The 19,221-nt window shown below is 44.3% G+C and overlaps 2 protein-coding genes across 2 annotated transcripts in view; one reads left to right on the forward strand and one right to left on the reverse strand.

Moving 5' to 3' along the window:
- LOC140736326 (uncharacterized) overlaps positions 1-6,363 on the forward strand; it is a 78,768-nt gene extending 72,405 nt beyond the window's left edge. The window contains exons 19-20 of the mRNA XM_073062330.1: positions 2,926-3,067; positions 4,638-6,363. Of these exons, the coding sequence (XP_072918431.1) occupies positions 2,926-3,067; positions 4,638-4,816 (321 nt within the window). The 3' untranslated portion in view covers positions 4,817-6,363. The remainder of the gene's footprint in view (positions 1-2,925; positions 3,068-4,637) is intronic.
- Positions 6,364-17,824: 11,461 nt separating this feature from the next.
- The window catches only part of tekt4 (tektin 4), a 28,762-nt gene continuing 27,365 nt past the window's right edge, over positions 17,825-19,221 (reverse strand). Inside the window, exons 5-6 of the mRNA XM_073060202.1 lie at positions 18,322-18,476; positions 17,825-18,184 (exon numbers count right to left, since the gene is read on the reverse strand). Coding sequence (XP_072916303.1) covers positions 17,968-18,184; positions 18,322-18,476 — 372 coding nt within the window. The 3' untranslated portion in view covers positions 17,825-17,967. The remainder of the gene's footprint in view (positions 18,185-18,321; positions 18,477-19,221) is intronic.

Consider the following 19,221-nt stretch of genomic DNA (forward strand, 5'->3'; position numbering starts at 1 on the left):
TTTGGAGTTTAAGATAAGTGAGTGACAGAGAGGGAATTTCAGAAGTCAATGCACTGCTGGTTCTGTAAGGTTTCATAGCCAGGGAAGTTGTTGGGGATAAGCTCCCACTACCTATTAAATGGCATGCATCTCAAATAGGCTCTAACAATCAAGTCCAGCTCCTGGCCTTAGCTACTGATCCTGGCGAAAATGTTTCGACTGGCAGCAGAAAGGGAAAAGGTGGGTTTCTGGCACCGCTTCGGGCAGATGGGGCTCATCGGCCGTGCTTGGCAGCTCATCTAGGAGAAGAAAACATCTGATTTCAAACCTTCACTGCCTTGGAGCTATGCCCACTCAGGGGGAAGAGATGGAACCCATAAGACAGTTGTACATTGAGTTCAGCACTGCCTGGCAACCCCTGCGATGCCACTAGTGCCAGACTGGATTGGTGTCTGCCATTCCTTTGGATTTTGTAGTGTATTGTGTTGTGAGGAGAGGCCGCTGATAGCGCAAAATTGCAGTCAACAGGATGAGTTGCAATGTAAAAGGTGGACAAAATCAAAAGGTGGACAGCAGAGCAGCAATGGCTGAAATTTATGGAAGCAATATGGCAGGCACAGGATATATACATCCCAAAGACGAAGAAGCATTCTCGGGCCAAAATTACACCATCGTAGCTAACAAGAGAATCAAAACCAACAGAAAAGCCAAAGAAAGGGCATTTAATAGAGCAAAAATTAGTGGTTAGAGGATTGGGAAGCTTTTAAAAACCAACAGAAGGCAACTAAAAAACGTCATTAGGAAGGTAAAGATGGAATACGAAAGTGAGCTAGCCAATAATATTAAAGAGGATACCAAAAGTTTCTTCAGATACATGAAGTGTAAAAGAGAGCTGAGATTGGATATGGGTCCCTGGAAAGTGATGCTGGAGAGGTAGTAACAGTGGACAAGGAAATGGCAGACAAACTAAATGAATATTTTGCATTAGTCTTCACTATGGAAGCCACTGTCAGTATGTTGGAAGTGTGTGGTTGCCATTTATCAGACTGAAGGTTCTTGAGAAACTGAAATGTCTGAAGGTACTAAGTCACCTGGACCAGATGGTGAACACCCCAGAGTTCAGAAAAGCTGGCTGAAGAGATCGTGGAGGCATTAGTAATGATCTTTCAAGAATCATTAGATTCTGCAATGGTTCTGAATGACTGGAAAACTGCAAATGTCACTCCACTCTTCATGAAGGGAGAGAGGCAGAAGAAAGGATACCATAAGCCAATTAGTCTGACCTTGGTGGCAGCAAAGATGTTGGAGTCGATTATTAAGGATGAGGTCTCAGGGTACTTGGAGGCACGTGATAAAATAGGCCTTAGAGAGCATGGCTTCTCAAGCGAAAATCTTGCCTGACAAATCTGTTGGAATTCTTTGTAGAAATAACAAGCAGGATAGAGAAAGGAGAATCAGTTGATGTTGTGTACAAGTTAAGAGCCCGTGGTATCATAGAAAAAACTGTAGCATGGATAAAGCAGTGGCTGATTGGCCGCTGGCAAAGAGTGGGAATAAAAGGAGTCTTTCCTGGTTGCTGCTGGTGACAAGTAGTATTCCACTGGGTCTGTGTTGGGACCGATACTTTAAGTAGCTGCTTTATTCAGGACTGTGTGTCAGTGATCTGGATGATGGAACTGATGGCTTTGCTGCAAAGTTTGCAGACAAGAAAAAGGTAGGTGGGGGAGGCAGGTAGTTTTGAGGAAATAGAAAGGCTACGGAAGGACTTAGACAGGTTAGGAGAATGGGCAAAGAAGTGCCAGATGGAATATAGTGTCAGAAAGTGTATGGTTATGCACTTCGCTAAAAGAAATGAAAGGTTTGACTCTTTTCTAAAAGGAGAGAAAATACAACAGGCAAATGGATTTGGGAGTCCTTGTGCAGGATTCCCTAAAGGTTAATTTGCAAGTTGTGTCTGTAGTGAGGAAGGCAAATGCAATGTTAGCATTTATTTCAAGAGGACTACAATATAAAAGCAAGTATGTAGTGTTAAGATTTTATAAAGCATGGTGAGGCCTCACTTGGAGGATTGTGAGCACTTTTGGGCCCCTTATCTTAGAAAGAATGTGCTGAAGAGTTCAAAGGAAGTTCACAGAAATGATTCCAGGATTGAATGGGTTGTCATATGAAGAATGTTTGATGGCTCTGGGCCTGTATTCACTGGAATTCAGAAGAATGAAGGGTGACCTAATTGAAACCTATGAGATGGTGAAAGGCCTGGATAGGGTGGATGTGGAGAAGATGTTGCCTTACAGTAGGAAAGGCTAAGACCAGAGGACACAGCCTCAGAATAGAGGGATGTCCTTTTAGAACAGAGATAAGGAGGAATTTTTTTTCTCCAGAGAGTGGTGAATCTGTGGAATTCTTTGCCACAGGCAGCTGTGGAGGCCAAGTCTTCATGTATATTTAAGGCAGGTTGATAGATTCTTGATTGTCCAGGGCATGAAGGAATATGAGGAGAAGGCAGGAGATTGGTACTGAGAGGAAAATTGCATCAGCCATGATGAAATGGTGGAGCAGACTCGATGGGCCAAATGGCCTAATTCTGCTCCTGTATCATATGGTCTTATGGTCTTTGGATTGATCAACTGTGTGGGGCAGGAGAGCCTGCTACATGGGCAATAGCTTTCTCTCCATATCATACTGCCCTGACTAGCATATCACATAGACAGCTAGGATACAACATCCATGGTGACCCTGACCAATGGAGGGCTTCAGAATGCACTGAAGATCAAGACACAGTTGACCTTGGCTGAGTGAAGGACATTGGAGACCTGTTAGAGGTACAAAAGTACAGTACCTGAAGTGTGGAATAGTTGCCAAGTTCGTTAATTCTGTTCTAGTGAAATACTTTCAGTGATAATTCTCAAAGGGAATAACAACCTAATTTATAAATTACATTTTTAGGGCACACCAGTGATCCCTTTGCTAACATCGGTGCTGTATGACAAAACTCAATGGGAAACCCCAAATAACTTCAACCCTTCCAACTTTCTGGATGCTGATGGGAAGTTTGTGAAGAGAGATGCCTTTGCTCCTTTTTCTATGGGTAAGAAGTTTAAATCACTGGATTGTAGGTTATTGGGATTTCTCCTCTGACCTTGACCCATTTGTAGGAAGGAATGTTTATATCAGATGGTAAAGCAAACATAAGTAGATGGTAGGAAATAAGTCATAGTCATTGAGCATGGAAACAGGCCATTCTGCCCACTATTCTATGCCAACCACTGTGCGCCAATCAGTATCAATCAGATCTTCCAGAACTTGGAACTTCTATCTTCTGTTCAATTTCAGTGATCATCCAGATGCTTCTTAAATGCTGACAACAGTTCTGCTTCTGCTACTGTCTCAGGCAGTGATCCTGTCTATACCCCTCAGTTTTATAAACTGCAATCATACACTCTGTGGCCACTTTATTAGGTACACCTGCTCATTAATTCAAAATTCTAATTAGCCAGTCATGTAGCAGCAACTTAAAATGTAGAAGCAAACAGACATGGTCAAGAGGTTCAGTTGTTGTTCAGAACAAACATCAGAATGGGGAAGAAATGTGACCTAAATGACTTTGTCAGAGGAATGATTGTTGGCACCAGACAGGGTGGTTTGAATATCTCAGAAACTACTGCCCTCCTGCGATTTCATGCTCAACAATCTCCAGAGTTTGCAGAGAATGGTGTGAGAAACGAAAAACATCAGTGACTGGCAGTTCAGTAGGAAGAAATGCCTTGTAGTTAAAAGAGGTCAGAGGAGAAAGGCCAGACTGGTTCAAGCTGACAGAGAGGCAACAATAACTCAAATAACCATGTGTTACAACACTGGTGTGCAGAAGAACACCTCTGAACGTTCATGTTGAACCGGGAAGTGGATGGACCTCAACAGCAGAAGACAATGAACATACACACAGTGGTCACTTTATTAGGTACAGGAGCTACTTAATAAAGTGGCCACTGAGTGTAGATTCATGGTGTTACACAGCACAGAAACACATCTCCTCTTATACTGCCTCACTCAAGGGAAAACTATCAAACCCTGCCTCATAACCGAAGTGCTTCTTCCAGGGGACATCCCAGAGATGTCATCAGTACCCTCTCCAGCACTATCACATTGTGAAAGAAATTCAGGGTATTGTGGAAATAGTCAGTAGGTCAATCAACGTCAATGATGGGTGTAAGAAAGTTAACATTTCAGCTAATATCTTTTGGTGGAACTAGGAATACTTGAGAAGCAATGGTTGAAGTTGCAGAGAAGTGGGGATGCCTCCAGAGGATGAAGGGAATGTCCATGACAGTGTGAAGGTCAAGAGAAACTAAAGACAAAGATGAGGGTGGTGCTGGCTGAGTGAGTGACAAAGACACACGGGAAGGGAGGCAGATAATCTGACGAGAGGAGGTGAAGAAGGATAGCAGAATATGGCCAGAGCGATGGGAAACACAGGATGGTTGGAAATCTAAACGAAAGAAAATGCAGAGACCATACAGCAAGCCAGGCAGCATCTGTAGAGAGAGAAATACTGTTAACTTGCATTCCCATTATAAAATGTTACTGTTCAGTGTCTTGGGGTGAGGGTGAATAACTCTGGTTTCTGAAAATTGACGTCGTTCTGCCACTCTGTTTTGCAGGACGCAGGGCCTGTGCAGGGGAGACCCTGGCCAGAATGGAGCTTTTCCTGTTCTTTACCATCCTGATACAAAGGTTCAGGTTTCAAGTCCCGCCGAACGTTACCAATCTGGAGCTTACATCTGGTGTGGGCTCCATCTCATGCCCAAAATACCAAAACGTGTGTGCAGTCCGTCGCTGATGCAAACACATCATTTCACAACTTGTCTTGTTTTATCTCCGTTTCATTATTTTTGTAACCCTCTTATCAGAGCTCGTACACAAACTTAGCTCATTAGCTAACTCTGCTAATAGCCAGGTGACTCAGTAATGGGAAGGCCACCTTTCATAAGCAACACACGTTTTAGGATTCATATGATTTGGGGTACAACCAAACAGGATAGTTTGGATGTTCATAATTAAGGGGCATAGGTTGTCGGTGTTACGTACCCCATAACTGGGTGTCTAACCAGCAGAGAAAGAAGAATCCGTTGGAGTCTGGTGGTACCAAACTAAAGGTGTTTATTAATAAAAAGAAGCAAAAACCATATCAATAATGCAAATATACATATAAAACAAGTTAGCAGTAGTAAACCTAAAAGTGTAGGAATAATAATAATAAGCAATAATAAACAAGCTCTATCGATGTCTAGGGGTAAATAAATTGTCATAGAAAAGTATAAAGTTCAGTTCAGTTCATAAGTGCTGATGTAGTTATGGTTGTTGTATTGTAATCGTTGGAGAGGGAGAGAGAGAGAAAGCGAGCGAGCGAGATGTAACAGTTACAGTCAAGCAAACCTTCCTTTGCTTTCTTAATCCGTCGTATCTTTGTGGTCATTCAGTTATGACCCCTCTGGTCTTCAGCTAGACCGTTCTTCTGTGGTGGACTCATCACTCTGGCATGAGCGGACACACACACACAAGTCCCCACCGGCCCTGCCGTTACACTAAGAGCTTTACTGACCGATCTCCTGGTTCGGTCTCCGAAGCCCCCACCTTTCTTGTGGGTTCCAACACTCAATCAGGGTCCACTGGCGTGTCTGGAGGGTGTCTCTCCAGACCTGTCTTTTTATCCCTACTAACGGGGACTCAGCTATCCATCACTCCTGAATGACTGTGTCCATCAAATAAGGCCACTCCTTCAGTCCACTGAGGAATGTTTATGAGCAAACTATTGTCCTTGCAGCGAAACTGTAAATAATTCGAAAAGGAGTCATGATATGGTTAATCAGCGATTCCCCCCCCCCCCCCCTTATCTGTCGCCGATGTTCTTGCCTGTTTTTCGTCTCTTTCTCATGGTCAGCATAGCAACAGTAATAGTTCGAGTTTCTCGGGGAGGGATGGTTAACTGTGTACCCCATTGTCCATCAGGTCTGTTCATCACTCATAACACCCCCATCCTTCTGAGAATTTTCACCGGGGGGAAAATTAACTAATAAACCACATGACTGAATTACAGAGTTTAACAAAATACAGAAGTTGTCTTAACTACAAGAATAATACAGATACATGTTCAAATTAACATCTAGATAAACAATCAACAATTACATTGTCACTCCCCTTTACATGTTGCATTTTAATATCAAATTCCTGTAACAACAGACTCCAAATACTAAAGGGTTGTGATCTTAGCTTAGGTGTATATTGCAAAGTGTGAACCAATACATGTGTGATTATACTGTGGTACATTATAAAAGTTTGTGCAAATACTAATCTCTATTTTACATTTAAACTTAACATTCAATCTTCCACGATGTTGTCTTTATTATTCACATGTTTTGTCAAATTCCCTCAAAACCAGATCCTGTTATTCAAAGTGGCATTTTGTCAACCTTTGTCCCTTTTCCACTTAACTCTCACATGGTTAGCTTGCTCACCAGTGTGGAATAGGCCTTCACAGACTCCTTTCACAGGAGTTATCTTATCACCAATGTTTTCCAAACTAAGCCCATTTGCTGAACTATCACACAATTCATTAATTTTAAGCAAGTCATTAATTTTATCTTCAGGATCTTTCATTCTATTTGTTTTCAGTTTAACAGCGGCAGATGATCCCTCTTGGTCAAAACAACATGTCAAGTTCTGCCTCTTCAAATTACATACTTGAACAACATCACCAAGTTGTTTATCTTTAAATTTCCAAACAAACTGTAATTGATTCACAGGCACCTTGTTAACAAGCCATTGTTCAGTTAACGGTCCCTTCCCTTTTGTCAATCCTTCTAAAACCAATTCAGACTTTAAATTTTCTTTATTCAATTTAGGAACAACATCTTTCCCTTCTCCTTCAATAATATTCACATCACCAGCTTTCATTTCATCATTAACTTTTAACACACCTTCTAACACTTTCCACTGGTACCAAGGTTAACCCTTTCTTCACTGAACCAAGTCCATCTGACCCAAAAGAACTGCATTCCTTTTCAACTAAATCAGATACCTCAGAGTTTTCCTGAGTTTCAATACTAGCTTCAGTACCCTGTGACTCCACAGGAACTCAACAACCTGAACACACTCAAATGGGACATCTACCTCTTCCAGGCTTTCAATACCAGTCCCCTTTTCAAATTCTAAGTTCCCCTGATCCTCCCAGTTACTCTCTGGGCAACTCCCCTTTGGAGTAAACTCAACCCTGTGGGTTAAAACAACCTCGTCTGCTAACCCAGCAGACTCCCTCAAGGTAGCGGCATCCTTTTCATCTAGGACAGCCCTTACATCATTATCGGGAACACATTTCAATTCTTCAACTGCAAACTGCTCTGTCAAGCCAGACAGATCATCCGTGTGAAACCCTGGACCTTCTAACTGCCTTATCTGTTTCTTTATAAATTCCCTCCTGGCTAAGGGTGGATCTACCTCCTCTCCTTTACTCTCTTTCACCCCACTATCCTCCGTTTTATCACCCTCTAACCCCTCTTGGTACAGGGTCGGTAAAAACGTCTCCGCCAAATCAACACTGGACTCATTTAAACTGGCTCCTTTCTCAGCCACCTTTCTAGACATGCTGCGAATGATTGCGCATGCAGGATAAATCTTGGCATCTATGGGTGGGTCCTCAGCACTCACAGGCTTGGTTGTCGGCTTCACTGCTGAACACATGTCACCAACGGCCAGATCGTTACCAAGTAGGATGTCCACGCCGTCCATCGGTAGTTTCGACCTCACCCCTATTTCGACTGGTCCAGATACCAGGTCACATTTCAGAAATATCCTGTGCAAAGGTACGGCCTCGGTCCCTTTTCCGATACCTCTTAACACAGTCTCCCCAGTCTGGGTCTCAGAACCAAAATATAATACCTTCCTTAAAATCAATGACTGACCAGCCCCAGTATCTCTCCAGATCCACACAGGAACTGGGGTTTCTCCTTCCTTCACTGACACCCGGCCCTTTCGAGATAAACTTCTCACGCCCCTCTTGGGCTCTATCTACCTTTGCCTTCCTCATCGATCTGCTGACCGACTCAATGCAGCCAGTTGGGACTGCCGTTTTCCCTTTTCCTGTCTTCTTCTTCGGAGCAAAGCACTTACATGCTATATGACCAACTTTCCCACAATTATAACAGGTAAAGCTAGGAACCTTCCTGCCAGCCAGCTTTTCCTCCTCCTCACCTTTTCCACTAGCTCCCGGCTTATTCTCTGCCTTAGCCGGTGGGCTTTGTCTACCGTCCCTACTGCCTCTCTGGTAACTCTTATTTGAGGAAAACTTTGACTTGTGGGTTAAGGCGTGCTCGTCTGCTAACTTGGCAGTCGCAGACAGAGTCTCTGTCTCCTTCTCATCCAAGTATGTCTTCATACTCTCAGGAACTTTTGAACTGCTCTATCAGTATTAACTGTAACAGGTTATCATAATCTTCATCAACTCCTTTTGAGGCGCACCAACGCTCACAATATATTTGCTTCTCACAGGCAAACTCTAAATACGTGTGGTTCCACGGCTTTCTCAAGTTCTGGAACTTCTGCTGGTATGCCTCTGGTACCAACTCGTAACCCCTCAATACAGCTTTTTACTTCCTCATAATTCCTCGACTCATCCATAGACAATGCCGAATACGCTTGTTGAGCCTTCCCCCTAAGTACGCTCTGTACCAGAGCAGTCCATTTTCTCTCAGGCCAGTTCTGATTCACAGCCACTTTCTCAAAATGGAGGAAGAACCTATCGACATCCATCTCCTCGAATGGAGGTACCAACTGGATCTCCCGACTAATCTTGAATCCCTCATTTGGGTCTGCCACCCGGTCTCTTCCCTGCTGTACCTTTAACATCTCTATTTCCAGCACATGCTGCTTCTCTTTCTCCCTTTCCTCCTTCTGCCTTTCAGCTTCTTCCTTCTCCCTTTCAGCTTTCCTTTCTTCCTCCTCTCTCCTTTCTTCTTTCCTTTCTTCCTCTCTTCACCCTGCAGCTTCTCTCTCTGTTTCCAGCTGCCTTATCCGAAGTTCATGCTGCCTCTTCTCCTTTTCCTCAGCCAACCTTAATTTTTCTATCTCTAACTGAACCTCCCCCTCGGCTGGTTTCCTCTCAGGGAACAGGTCCAATACATCTGGAGTGAACACACCCTTGGATACATAATGCATAGCTATTTCTCTCTGTATATCCACTTTTCTCATCGACGATTTCACCTCTGGGAGCTCTAATCGTTTCGCAACATTCACCAATTCAGCCTTCCTGGCAACCTCTAATGCCCCCGCAATCGGATCTTTTAAAGATTTGACAATGTCCACCTCTGCAGGTTTCCCGTCTGGTTAATCTCACAACCAGATCAGATAAGGGACTTTTATCCCGATTCACTGGCCCCCTAATTGGGCAATCAAATCCCAAACGAGCCCCCAATTTGTTACGTACCCCGTAACTGGGTGTCTAACCAGCAGAGAAAGAAGAATGCGTTGGAGTCTGGTGGTACCAAACTAAAGGTGTTTATTAATAAAAAGAAGCAAAAACCATATCAATAATGCAAATATACATATAAAACAAATTAGCAGTAGTAAACCTAAAAGTAGGAATAATAATAATAAGCAATAATAAACAAGCTCTATCGATGTCTAGGGGTAAATAAATTGTCATAGAAAAGTATAAAGTTCAGTTCAGTTCATAAGTGCTGATGTAGTTGTGGTTGTTGTATTGTAATCGTTGCACAGAGAGAGAGAGAGAGAGTGAGATGTAACAGCTACAGTCAGGCAAACCTTCCTTTGCTTTCTTAATCCATCGTATCTTTGTGGTCATTCAGTTATGACCCCTCTGGTCTTCAGCCAGACCGTTCTTCTGTGGTGGACTCGTCACTCTGGCATGAGTGGACACACACACACACAAGTCCCCACCGGCCCTGCTGTAACACTGTGAGCTTTACTGACCGATCGCCTGGTTCGGTCTCCGAAGCCCCCACCTTTCCTGTGGGTTCCAACACTCAATCAGTGTCCAGTGGCGTGTCTGGAGGGTGTCTCTCCAGACCTGTCTTTTTATCCCTACTAACGGGGACTCAGCTATCCATCACTCCTGAATGACTGTGACCATCAAATAAGGCCACTCCTTCAGTCCACTGAGGAATGTTTATGAGCAAACTATTGTCCTTGCAGCGAAACTGTAAATAATTCAAAAAGGAGTCACAATACGGTTAATCAGCAATTAATTTCTGAAGTAAGTACATGTTTGGCACGGCATTGTGGGCCGAAGGGCCTGTATTGTGCTGTAGGTTTTCTATGTTTCTAATCTTTGGAACTTGCAGGATTATGCTCTGAGATTAGGAAGCTACTATAGATTGCTTCTTCATAATTTAGCTCGCTGACAAATAGCACATTCCACATAAAGAAACTCATTTTTGTTCTGATTATTAAAGTATGGTGTTCTGGTTAAGATTTTTACTGCTGTGCTGTGAGGTATTTTACTTTAGCAGCTTTCTGTAAAGTCATTTCACGACTTGTCTTGTTTTATCTCCTTTTCATTATTTTTGTAACCCTCTTATCAGAGCTCGTATACAAACTTAGCTCATTAGCTAACTCTGCTAATAGCCAGGTGACTCAGTTGATGGGAAGGCCACTTTTCATAAGCAACACACGTTTTAGGATTCGTATGATTTGGGGTACAAACAAACGGGATAGTTTGGATGTTCATAATTAAGGGACATAGGTTGTCGTGAATGCTGTGTTAAATACTGCCCAGACACAAATTTTGGTAGCCAAGAAATGTCAGATCATGCACATCATAAAATTAGAAATAAAGTATATTTACCACATTGTCAACATTAACAAACCGTTACTGAAAAAATTAAAATAAAAATAAAAGGGCCCATGACAATTAAACCAGTCCAATGTGCACTTAAGCATTGGACCTCATTTCTGGAGTAGTCGGAGTTGTATCACTTTACAAATGCACTGGGCCCATGGTCTGCATCAAAAGCCCCTTCCACATTCTGAAAGTTCTTCAAAGACTATCTTGAATGAACGAGCTCTCTCAGGAGCATTGGCTCTTCCTCCTTGGAGCCATTCACTTGTATGACGTACTTCTTACAAATGGGACTCTCTTTCCAACGGCATTCTGCAGCACCTTCCCTTGTGCCCTGCTTGGCAGGTACCACCAAAAGACCCCAAACCAGACTACTGTCCTTCAGACCCAAAATGCCGGAGGAACTCAGCAGGCCAGGCAGCACCTGTGCAAAGGAGTAAACAGCTGACGTTTCTGGCCAAGGCGTCAACTGTTTACTCTTTTCCATAGATGCTGCCTGGCCTGATGGGCTCCTCCAGCATTTTGTGGGAGTGGCTTGGATTTCTAGTATCTGTATATTTTCTCATCATTGTCATCTACTGTCCAGAGATCTGATCCTGCTCAGCTCTCCCGAATCTTCCGCGGGGCAGAAAGTTGCAATTGACTGACACAACATTCCTAAGTTGGACAACATGGCTCCTTCTCTTTAGCCAAAGCCAAAGTGCACTTTCCTGCTTTTACAGAAAGCTGCTAAAGTAAAATACCTCACAGCACAGCAGTAAAAATCTTAACCAGAACACTATACTTTCATAATCAGAACAAAAATGAGTTTCTTTATGTGGAATGTGCTATTTGTCAGCGAGCTAAATTATGAAGAAGCAATCTATAGTAGCTTCCTAATCTCAGAGCATAATCCTGCAAGTTCCAAAGATTAGAAACATAGAAAACCTACAGCACAATACAGGCCCTTCGGCCCACAATGCCGTACCAAACATGTACTTACTTCAGAAATTACCTAGAGTTACCCATAGCCTCTATTTTTCTAAGCTCCATATACCTATCAAGTTTCTTAAAAGAACCTATTGTGTCCGCCACCACCACTGTCACCGGCAGCCCCTTCCGTGCACTCACCACTCTCTGCGTGAAAAACTTACCCCTGACATCTCCTCTGTACATACTTCCAAGCACCTTAAAACTGTGCCCTCTCATGCTAGCAACTTCAGCCCTGGGAAAAAGCCTCTGACTATCTATACAATCAGTGCCTCTCATCATCTTGTACACCTCTATCAGGTCACCTCTCATCCTCCGTCACTCCAAGGAGAAAAGGTCAAGTTCACTCAATCTATTCTCATAAGGCATGCTCCCCAAACCAGGCAACATCCTTGTAAATATCCTCTGCACCCTTCCTATGGTTTCCACATCCTTCCTGTAGTGAGACAACCAGAACTGAGCACAGTACTCCAAGTGGGGTCTGACCAGGTCCTATATAGCTGCAACATTACCTCTCGGCTCCTAAATTCAATTCCACAATTGATGAAGGCCAATACACTGTAAGCCTTCTTAACCATAGAGTCAACCTGCGCAGCTGCTTTGAGCGTCCTATGGACTCGGACTGCAAGATCCCTCTGATCCTCCACACTGCCAAGAGTCTTGCCATTAATGCTATATTCTGTCGTCATATTTGACCTACCAAAATGAACCACCTCACACTTATCCATGTTGAACTCCATCTGCCACTTCTCAGCCCAGTTTTGCATCCTATCAATGTACCACTGTACTCTCTGACAGCCTTCCACACTATCCACAACACCCCCAACCTTTGTGTCATCAGCAAATTTACTAACCCGTCCCTCAACTTCCTCATCCAGGTCATTTATAAATATCACAAAGAGTAGGGATCCCAGAACACATCCCTGAGCCACATCACTGGTCACTGACCTCCATGCAGAATATGACGCGTCTACAACCACTCTTTGCCTTCTGTGGGCAAGCCAGTTCTGGATTCGCAAAGCAACATCCCCTTGGATCCTATGCCTCCTTACTTTCTCAATAAGCCTTGCATGGGGTACCTTATCAAATGCCTTGCTGAAATCCATATACACTACATCTACTGCTCTACCTTCATCAATGTGTTTAGTTACATCTTCAAGAAATTCAATCAGGTTCATAAGGCATAACCTACCTTTGACAAAGCCATGCTGACTACTCCTAAACATATTATACCTCTCCAAATGTTCATAAATCCTGCCTTTCAGGATCTTCTCCATCAATTTACCAGCCACTTATGTTGGCGGGAGAGATATTGGTAAGGGTACGTACACGATGCTGGAAGAACTCAGCAGGTCAGGCAGCATCCGTGAGAAAAGAGTAGCCAACGTTTCGGGCCGAGACCCTTCATCAGGAATGAGGGGGGGGGGGGAAGAGAGGGCCGAAGCCCAGTAATAGAGATAGGGGAGGGGGAAGGGCTAGAGGCACCAGGTGGAGAACCAATCAGAGGAAGGATAAAGGGGGGAGGGGATAAGCATGAAAGAACTGTAGAGGTAAAGGAGCAGAAAGTTGAAAGGGGAGAGAGGCAGAGAGGGACCTAGGATAGGGGAAGGGGGAGGGGGAGGGAATTACCGGAAATTGGAGAATTCAATGTTCATACCACCAGGCTGGAGGCTACCCAGACGGTAGATGAGGTGTTGCTCCTCCAGCCTGAGTTTGGCCTCATCATGGCAATAGAGGAGGCCATGTATGGACATATCTAGATGGGAATGAGAGGCAGAGTTGAAGTGGGTGGCAACCGGGAGGTCCTGTCTATTGTGACAGATGGAGCGTAGGTGCTTGACGAAACGGTCCCCCAATCTGCGTCGGGTCTTGCCGATGTAGAGGAGGCTGCACCGGGAGCACCGGATGCAATAGACGACTCCAGCAGACTCGCAGGTGAAGTGTTGCCTCACCTGGAAGGACTGTCTGGGGCCTGGAATGGTGGTAAGGGGGGAAGTGTGGGGACAGGTGTAGCATTTGCATTTATAGGGATAAGTGCCGGGTGGGAGTTCTGTGGGGAGGGATGTGTGGACCAGGTAGTTGCGGAGGGAACGATCCCTGCGAAATGCTGAGAGGGGTAGGGAGGGAAAGATGTGCTTGGTGGTGGAGTCCTGTTGAAGTTGGCGGAAGTTGCGGAGGATAATGTGTTGGATCCGGAGGCTGGTGGGGTGGTAGGTGAGGACAAGGGGAACCCTGTACCCTGTTGTGGTGACGGGAGGATGGGTTAAGGACTGAAGTGCGGGAGGTGGAGGAGATGCGGGTGAGGGCATCTTTGATGATGCCAGAAGGGAAACCACGATCCTGAAAGAAAGGGGACATTTGAGAAGTCCTGAAACGGAAAGCCTCATCCTGGGAGCAGATGCGGTGGAGATGGAGGAACTGGGAATAGGGAATGGCATTTTTGCATTGGACAGGGTGGGAAGAGGTATAGTCAAGATAGTTATGGAAGTCAGTGGGTTTGTAGAAGATGTCAGTTGGTAGTCTGTCTCCGGAGATGGAGACCAAGAGATCAAGAAAGGGGAGAGAAGTTTCCGAGATGGACCAAGTGAATTTAAGGGCTGGGTGTAAGTTAGAAGCAAAGTTGATTAAATTGACAAGCTCAGCATGGGTGCAGGAAGCAGCACCGATGTAGTTGTTGATGTAGCAGAGGAAAAGTTGGGGAGTGGTGCCAGTATAGATTTGGAGCATAGACTGTTCCACATAACCCACAAAGAGGCAGGCATAAGTGGGGCCCATGCGAGTGCCCATGGCTACACCCTTGATCTGGAGAAAGTGGGAAGAACCAAAGGAGAAGTTATTGAGAGTTAGAACAAGCTCCGCCAACCGGAGAAGTGTGGTGGTGCTGGGGAATTGGTGGGGTCTGTTATCCAAAAAGTAGCGGAGGGCTTTGAGGCCTTCTTGATGTGGGATGGAGGTGTATAAGGATTGAACATCCATGGTAAAAATGAACGGTTGGGGCCGGGGAAGTGGAAGTTATTGAAGAGGTGAAGGGCATGGGATGTATCCTGGATGTAGGTGGGGAGAGTCTGAACTATGGGGGATAAAATGGAGTCCAAGTAGGCAGACACAAATTCGGTGGGGCAGGAGCAGGCTGAAACTATGGGTCTGCCGGGACAGTCAGGCTTGTGGATCTTGGGGAGGAGGTAAAACCGAGCTGTGCGGGGTGTGGGAATTATGAGTTTTTTGGCTGAGGGAGGAAGGTGTCCGGAGTTGATGAGGGTGGAGATGGTGCGGGAGACAGTGGATTGATGTTTTTTGGTGGGGTCCTGTGTATTGGTAAGGATGTTGGAAAAGATACCAGTAATATTGGGGAGAGATATTTAGTATTGGTGGTGGGAGAGTTATCCAATAATAATGGCGGGAAAGATATCTGGAAATGATGATAGGAGAAGAGCTGAGTTGGAAGGAAAGGAGGGAGTAAGAGAGGGAGGGAGTAAGAGAGAGAGCGGCTGTGGGGTGGGGATTGAAGATAGACACAGGAGATAAGGGCTCCTTGAAAGTGGAAAAAGTCAACTTTCATGCCATTACTCAGGCAGAGACGAAGTATTATTTTTCTAGTTTGATGTTCCTGGGTGTCAAGATCTCTAAGGACCTCCGAACATATTGATACAGTTATAAAGAAGGCAAGACAATGTCTATACTTCACTATAAGTTTGAAGAGATTTGGTATGCCAACAAATACACTCAAAGACTTCTATAGATGTACAGTGGAGACAATTCTGACAGGCTGCATCACTGTCTGTTATGGGGGAGTGGGATAGGGGCTACTGCACAGGACTGAAAGAAGCTGCAGAGGGGTGTAAATTTAGTTGGCTCCAGCTTGGATATTAGCCTACAAAGTACCCCAGACATCTTCAAGGTGTGGTGTCTCAGAAGAGCAGCGTCCATTATTGAGGATCCAGGGCGTGCCCTTTTCTCACTGTTACCACCAAGTAGGAGGTACAGAAGCCTGTAGGCACACACTTCAGTGATTCAGGAACAGCTTCTTCCCCTCTGCCATCCAATTCCTAAATGGACACTGAAACCTTGGAGACTACCTCACCTTTAATAATATACGGTATTTCTGTTTTTTTGCACGGTTTTAATCTATTCAATATACATATACTGTAATTGAATTTTTTTTTCTCTTTTCTATATTATCTATTGCATTGAACTGCTGCTGCAAATTAGCAAATTTCATGACACATGTCGCTGATAATAAACCTGATTCTGATTCTGTTGACCTTAATCTTGTTGGTGGAGGAGGCCAAGGACACACAGATCGGTGTGGGAAGATAGTGTGTTATGTAACTGGGAGTTGGGGATGGACATTGTGGGCAGAGCCAGTTTTTACTTGTTTGTTTCCACCTATCACCTAACTGGCCCTGTCTCAACCCTCCTCTCTTCTCTCTACACTGGCATCTGCAGTCTCATGTCTTTCACTCAGAAATTGTTTTTCGCTTCACCATCATTAAGTGCCGTGTCGTACAATGTGCGCGATCATGGCCTACGTGACCATGATTATATTTGGCTAATTTTTCTACAGAACAAGTTTGCCATTGCCTTTTTCTGGGCAGTGTCTTTACAAGATGGTTGACCCCAGCCATTATCAATACTCTTCAGGGACTGTCTGTCTGGCATTAGTGATCACATAACCAGGACGTGATATTTACCAGCTGCTCATATGACCATCCACCACCTGCTCCCGTGGCTTCACATGCCCCTGATCAGGGGCTAGGCAGGTGCTACATTTTGCCCAAGGTTGATCTGTGGGCTAACAGTGGGATGAAGCACCATACACCTCCTTTGGTAGAGGCGTATCTCCACCCTGCCACCATTTCAATCTTGTGCCTGCCATAATGTTGACATGTTATTTGTAATTAATTTAACTGCAACAAATGTGAATCATTAATTATTCAACATCTGCAGATGAACTTTTAATAGCTTGTTTATTGTGATATGTTTCAGTATATTTTAACCTGGTCAGCACGGGCATCATACAGTGAAATGCCTACTTCTGTGTATCCAGCTGGGCAGGGGTTAGTGCGTCCCGCCTGTCACCTCCCAGGCTCTGTCATTATTCCACCCTTCCCTTTTCCACCTGATTCCATTTGCCAATCAGCTCCTTCTCACCTGGAGTCAGGTGTGGATCCAGGTGCAGCTCTTGCCCCACCCCACCCCTCTCACCTGCCCTCTATACTTCCAGTGCAAATGAAGGGTTTCAACCTGAATCACTGTCCATCCCCCTCATCCACAGGTGCTGTTTGACCTTTTGAGCTCCTCCCGCTGTTTAAACCGTAAGACCATAAGACATGGGAGCTGACCTAGGCCAATTGACCCATCAAGTCTGCTCCACCATTCTATCATGGCTGACTTATTCTCGCTCTCAACTCCATTCTCCTTCTTTCTTCACGTAACCTTTGACACCCTGACTAATCAATACTCTATCAACTTCCACTTTAAATATACCCAATGAGTTGGCTTCCACTGCTGTCTATGGCAATCAATTTTGCAGATTCACTACCTCCCCACCCCTTCTGGTTGAAGAGATTTGCCTCATCTCTGTTCTAACGGGATGCCCTTTTATTCTGAGGCTGCGCCCTTTGATCCTAGACTCCCCCACTACTGGAAACATCTTATCTATACCCACACTGCACAAGATTTTTGCACACACTGGTCATTACAAATCAGAAGGAATATATTTATGACTGTGCTCTAGTGTGAGTTTATGTTTTGTATCACTTACATGCAATGGATAATTTAAAAAATTGAATCAAATTATATCATCAAATTATCCCATGCAATCCTACTTAACCTGAAGACTGCAAGGGGCACTTATCAGTATCATTTAATGCCTAGTGTAAAACAGTGTGTACTTCCTGGCATTGAAAGATACTGGACATGTACAGAATCTTCCTTATTTCTGGTAAGATTATTGACATTCCAGCTGTGTTAACATAGAAAAAGCTTTCAGTTTTAGATATAGGATTAAAAGACCTGATAATCCTGTAATTATTTGATTTTAAAGAACGTGTTTTTATTTGTGCTTTTAGTCAGGTGCCCAATATGTGTGAAATCATCCAAGTTTCTACATCCATGAAAGATCTGATAAATCACTCATAGCTAACAGCAAGTATTCTCTGTTACTTTACTTATTGATAACCAGCCAACCTAACCACAGTTGGGTATCGTTCTCGGTGTTTCAGGCACTTCTCACTGTCAATAAATATACTGTTTGCTTTTATTGCGATTTCCTTCTCAAGGGTCATCCGCGTATTCTCCATGTTCTCCAGTGACATCTGGGCTTCCTTGAGTTTCTCCTGAAGAAATGCAATGGACTCTGAGATTTCCCCGACTTCACATATCAGGCTGTTGAAAATTGGAAAATCAAAGGAGTGGATGGTGAGACATTAGGTAATGATGTTTGATAGAAGAGGGATGGTAAAGAATTGAACGTAAAGTGTCAGCTCACACTCCACCATCTCTCAAACAGTCTGGGAACTTACTTCATTTGAGCAGGGTCCCTGGTGAGCTCCACATTCGGCCTGTAGGTCCTCTCATACAGTCTAGTTTGAGCCACTTTGAGTGGAGCTTCCTTGTCCTTTATGGCCTGTTTCAGATTGGCAATGCTTCTCTCCTGAGCTGCAATCTGTTCGAGTATCTGCTCAAGGCAAGTAAAACATGAGGTATTGATGTGCACCTTAACAAATTATTCACTCATTTATCAGACCGCAGTCTCCACAAATCTATGGGGGGGGGGGGGGGGGGTAAGAAATACTCTACAGAGTTTCCATCCGCCACAAAAGGCAGGATTTTGCTGACCCATTTCAATTTGAATCCACATTTCACATTCCCAGTCCTAGGGCTCCTCTGCTGTCACAATAAGACCACCCTCAAGTTGGAGGAGCAACTCCCCATATTCTGTCTGGGCATGAACAAGGTAACTCAAATGCTGTTTGAGTTGGAGTTGGGACATCATGTTGCAGTTGTTTAAGTCATTGGTGAGGCCGAACTTGTAGCACTGTTAAACAACAAAGCAGGCTATTTGGTCCATCAAGTCAATGCTAGCTCCATGAAGAGTGATCCCTTCAGTCCCATTTTCCTACTCTTTCTGCATATCAGTGACCTCATCACTCAGGGCATTGAGTTGGGGAGTTGGGATATTGCATTGCAGTTGCATAACTCATTGGTGAGGCCGCACTTGGAGAATTGCCATAGTTTTGGTCACTCTATTGTAGAAAAGGTATGTTTCAACTGGAAAGAGTGTAGAGGACATTTATGAGGATAGTCCCAGGATGAGAAGCCCTGAGTTTTAGGGAGAGGTTCACCAGACTAGGTCTATATTCCTTGGAGCACATTCTATACAATCAGTGAATCTCACCAGCACCTCTACTCTCTAAGGACGC

This window comes from Hemitrygon akajei, chromosome 11 (genome assembly GCF_048418815.1).
Source record: "Hemitrygon akajei chromosome 11, sHemAka1.3, whole genome shotgun sequence".
NCBI lineage: Eukaryota > Metazoa > Chordata > Chondrichthyes > Myliobatiformes > Dasyatidae > Hemitrygon > Hemitrygon akajei.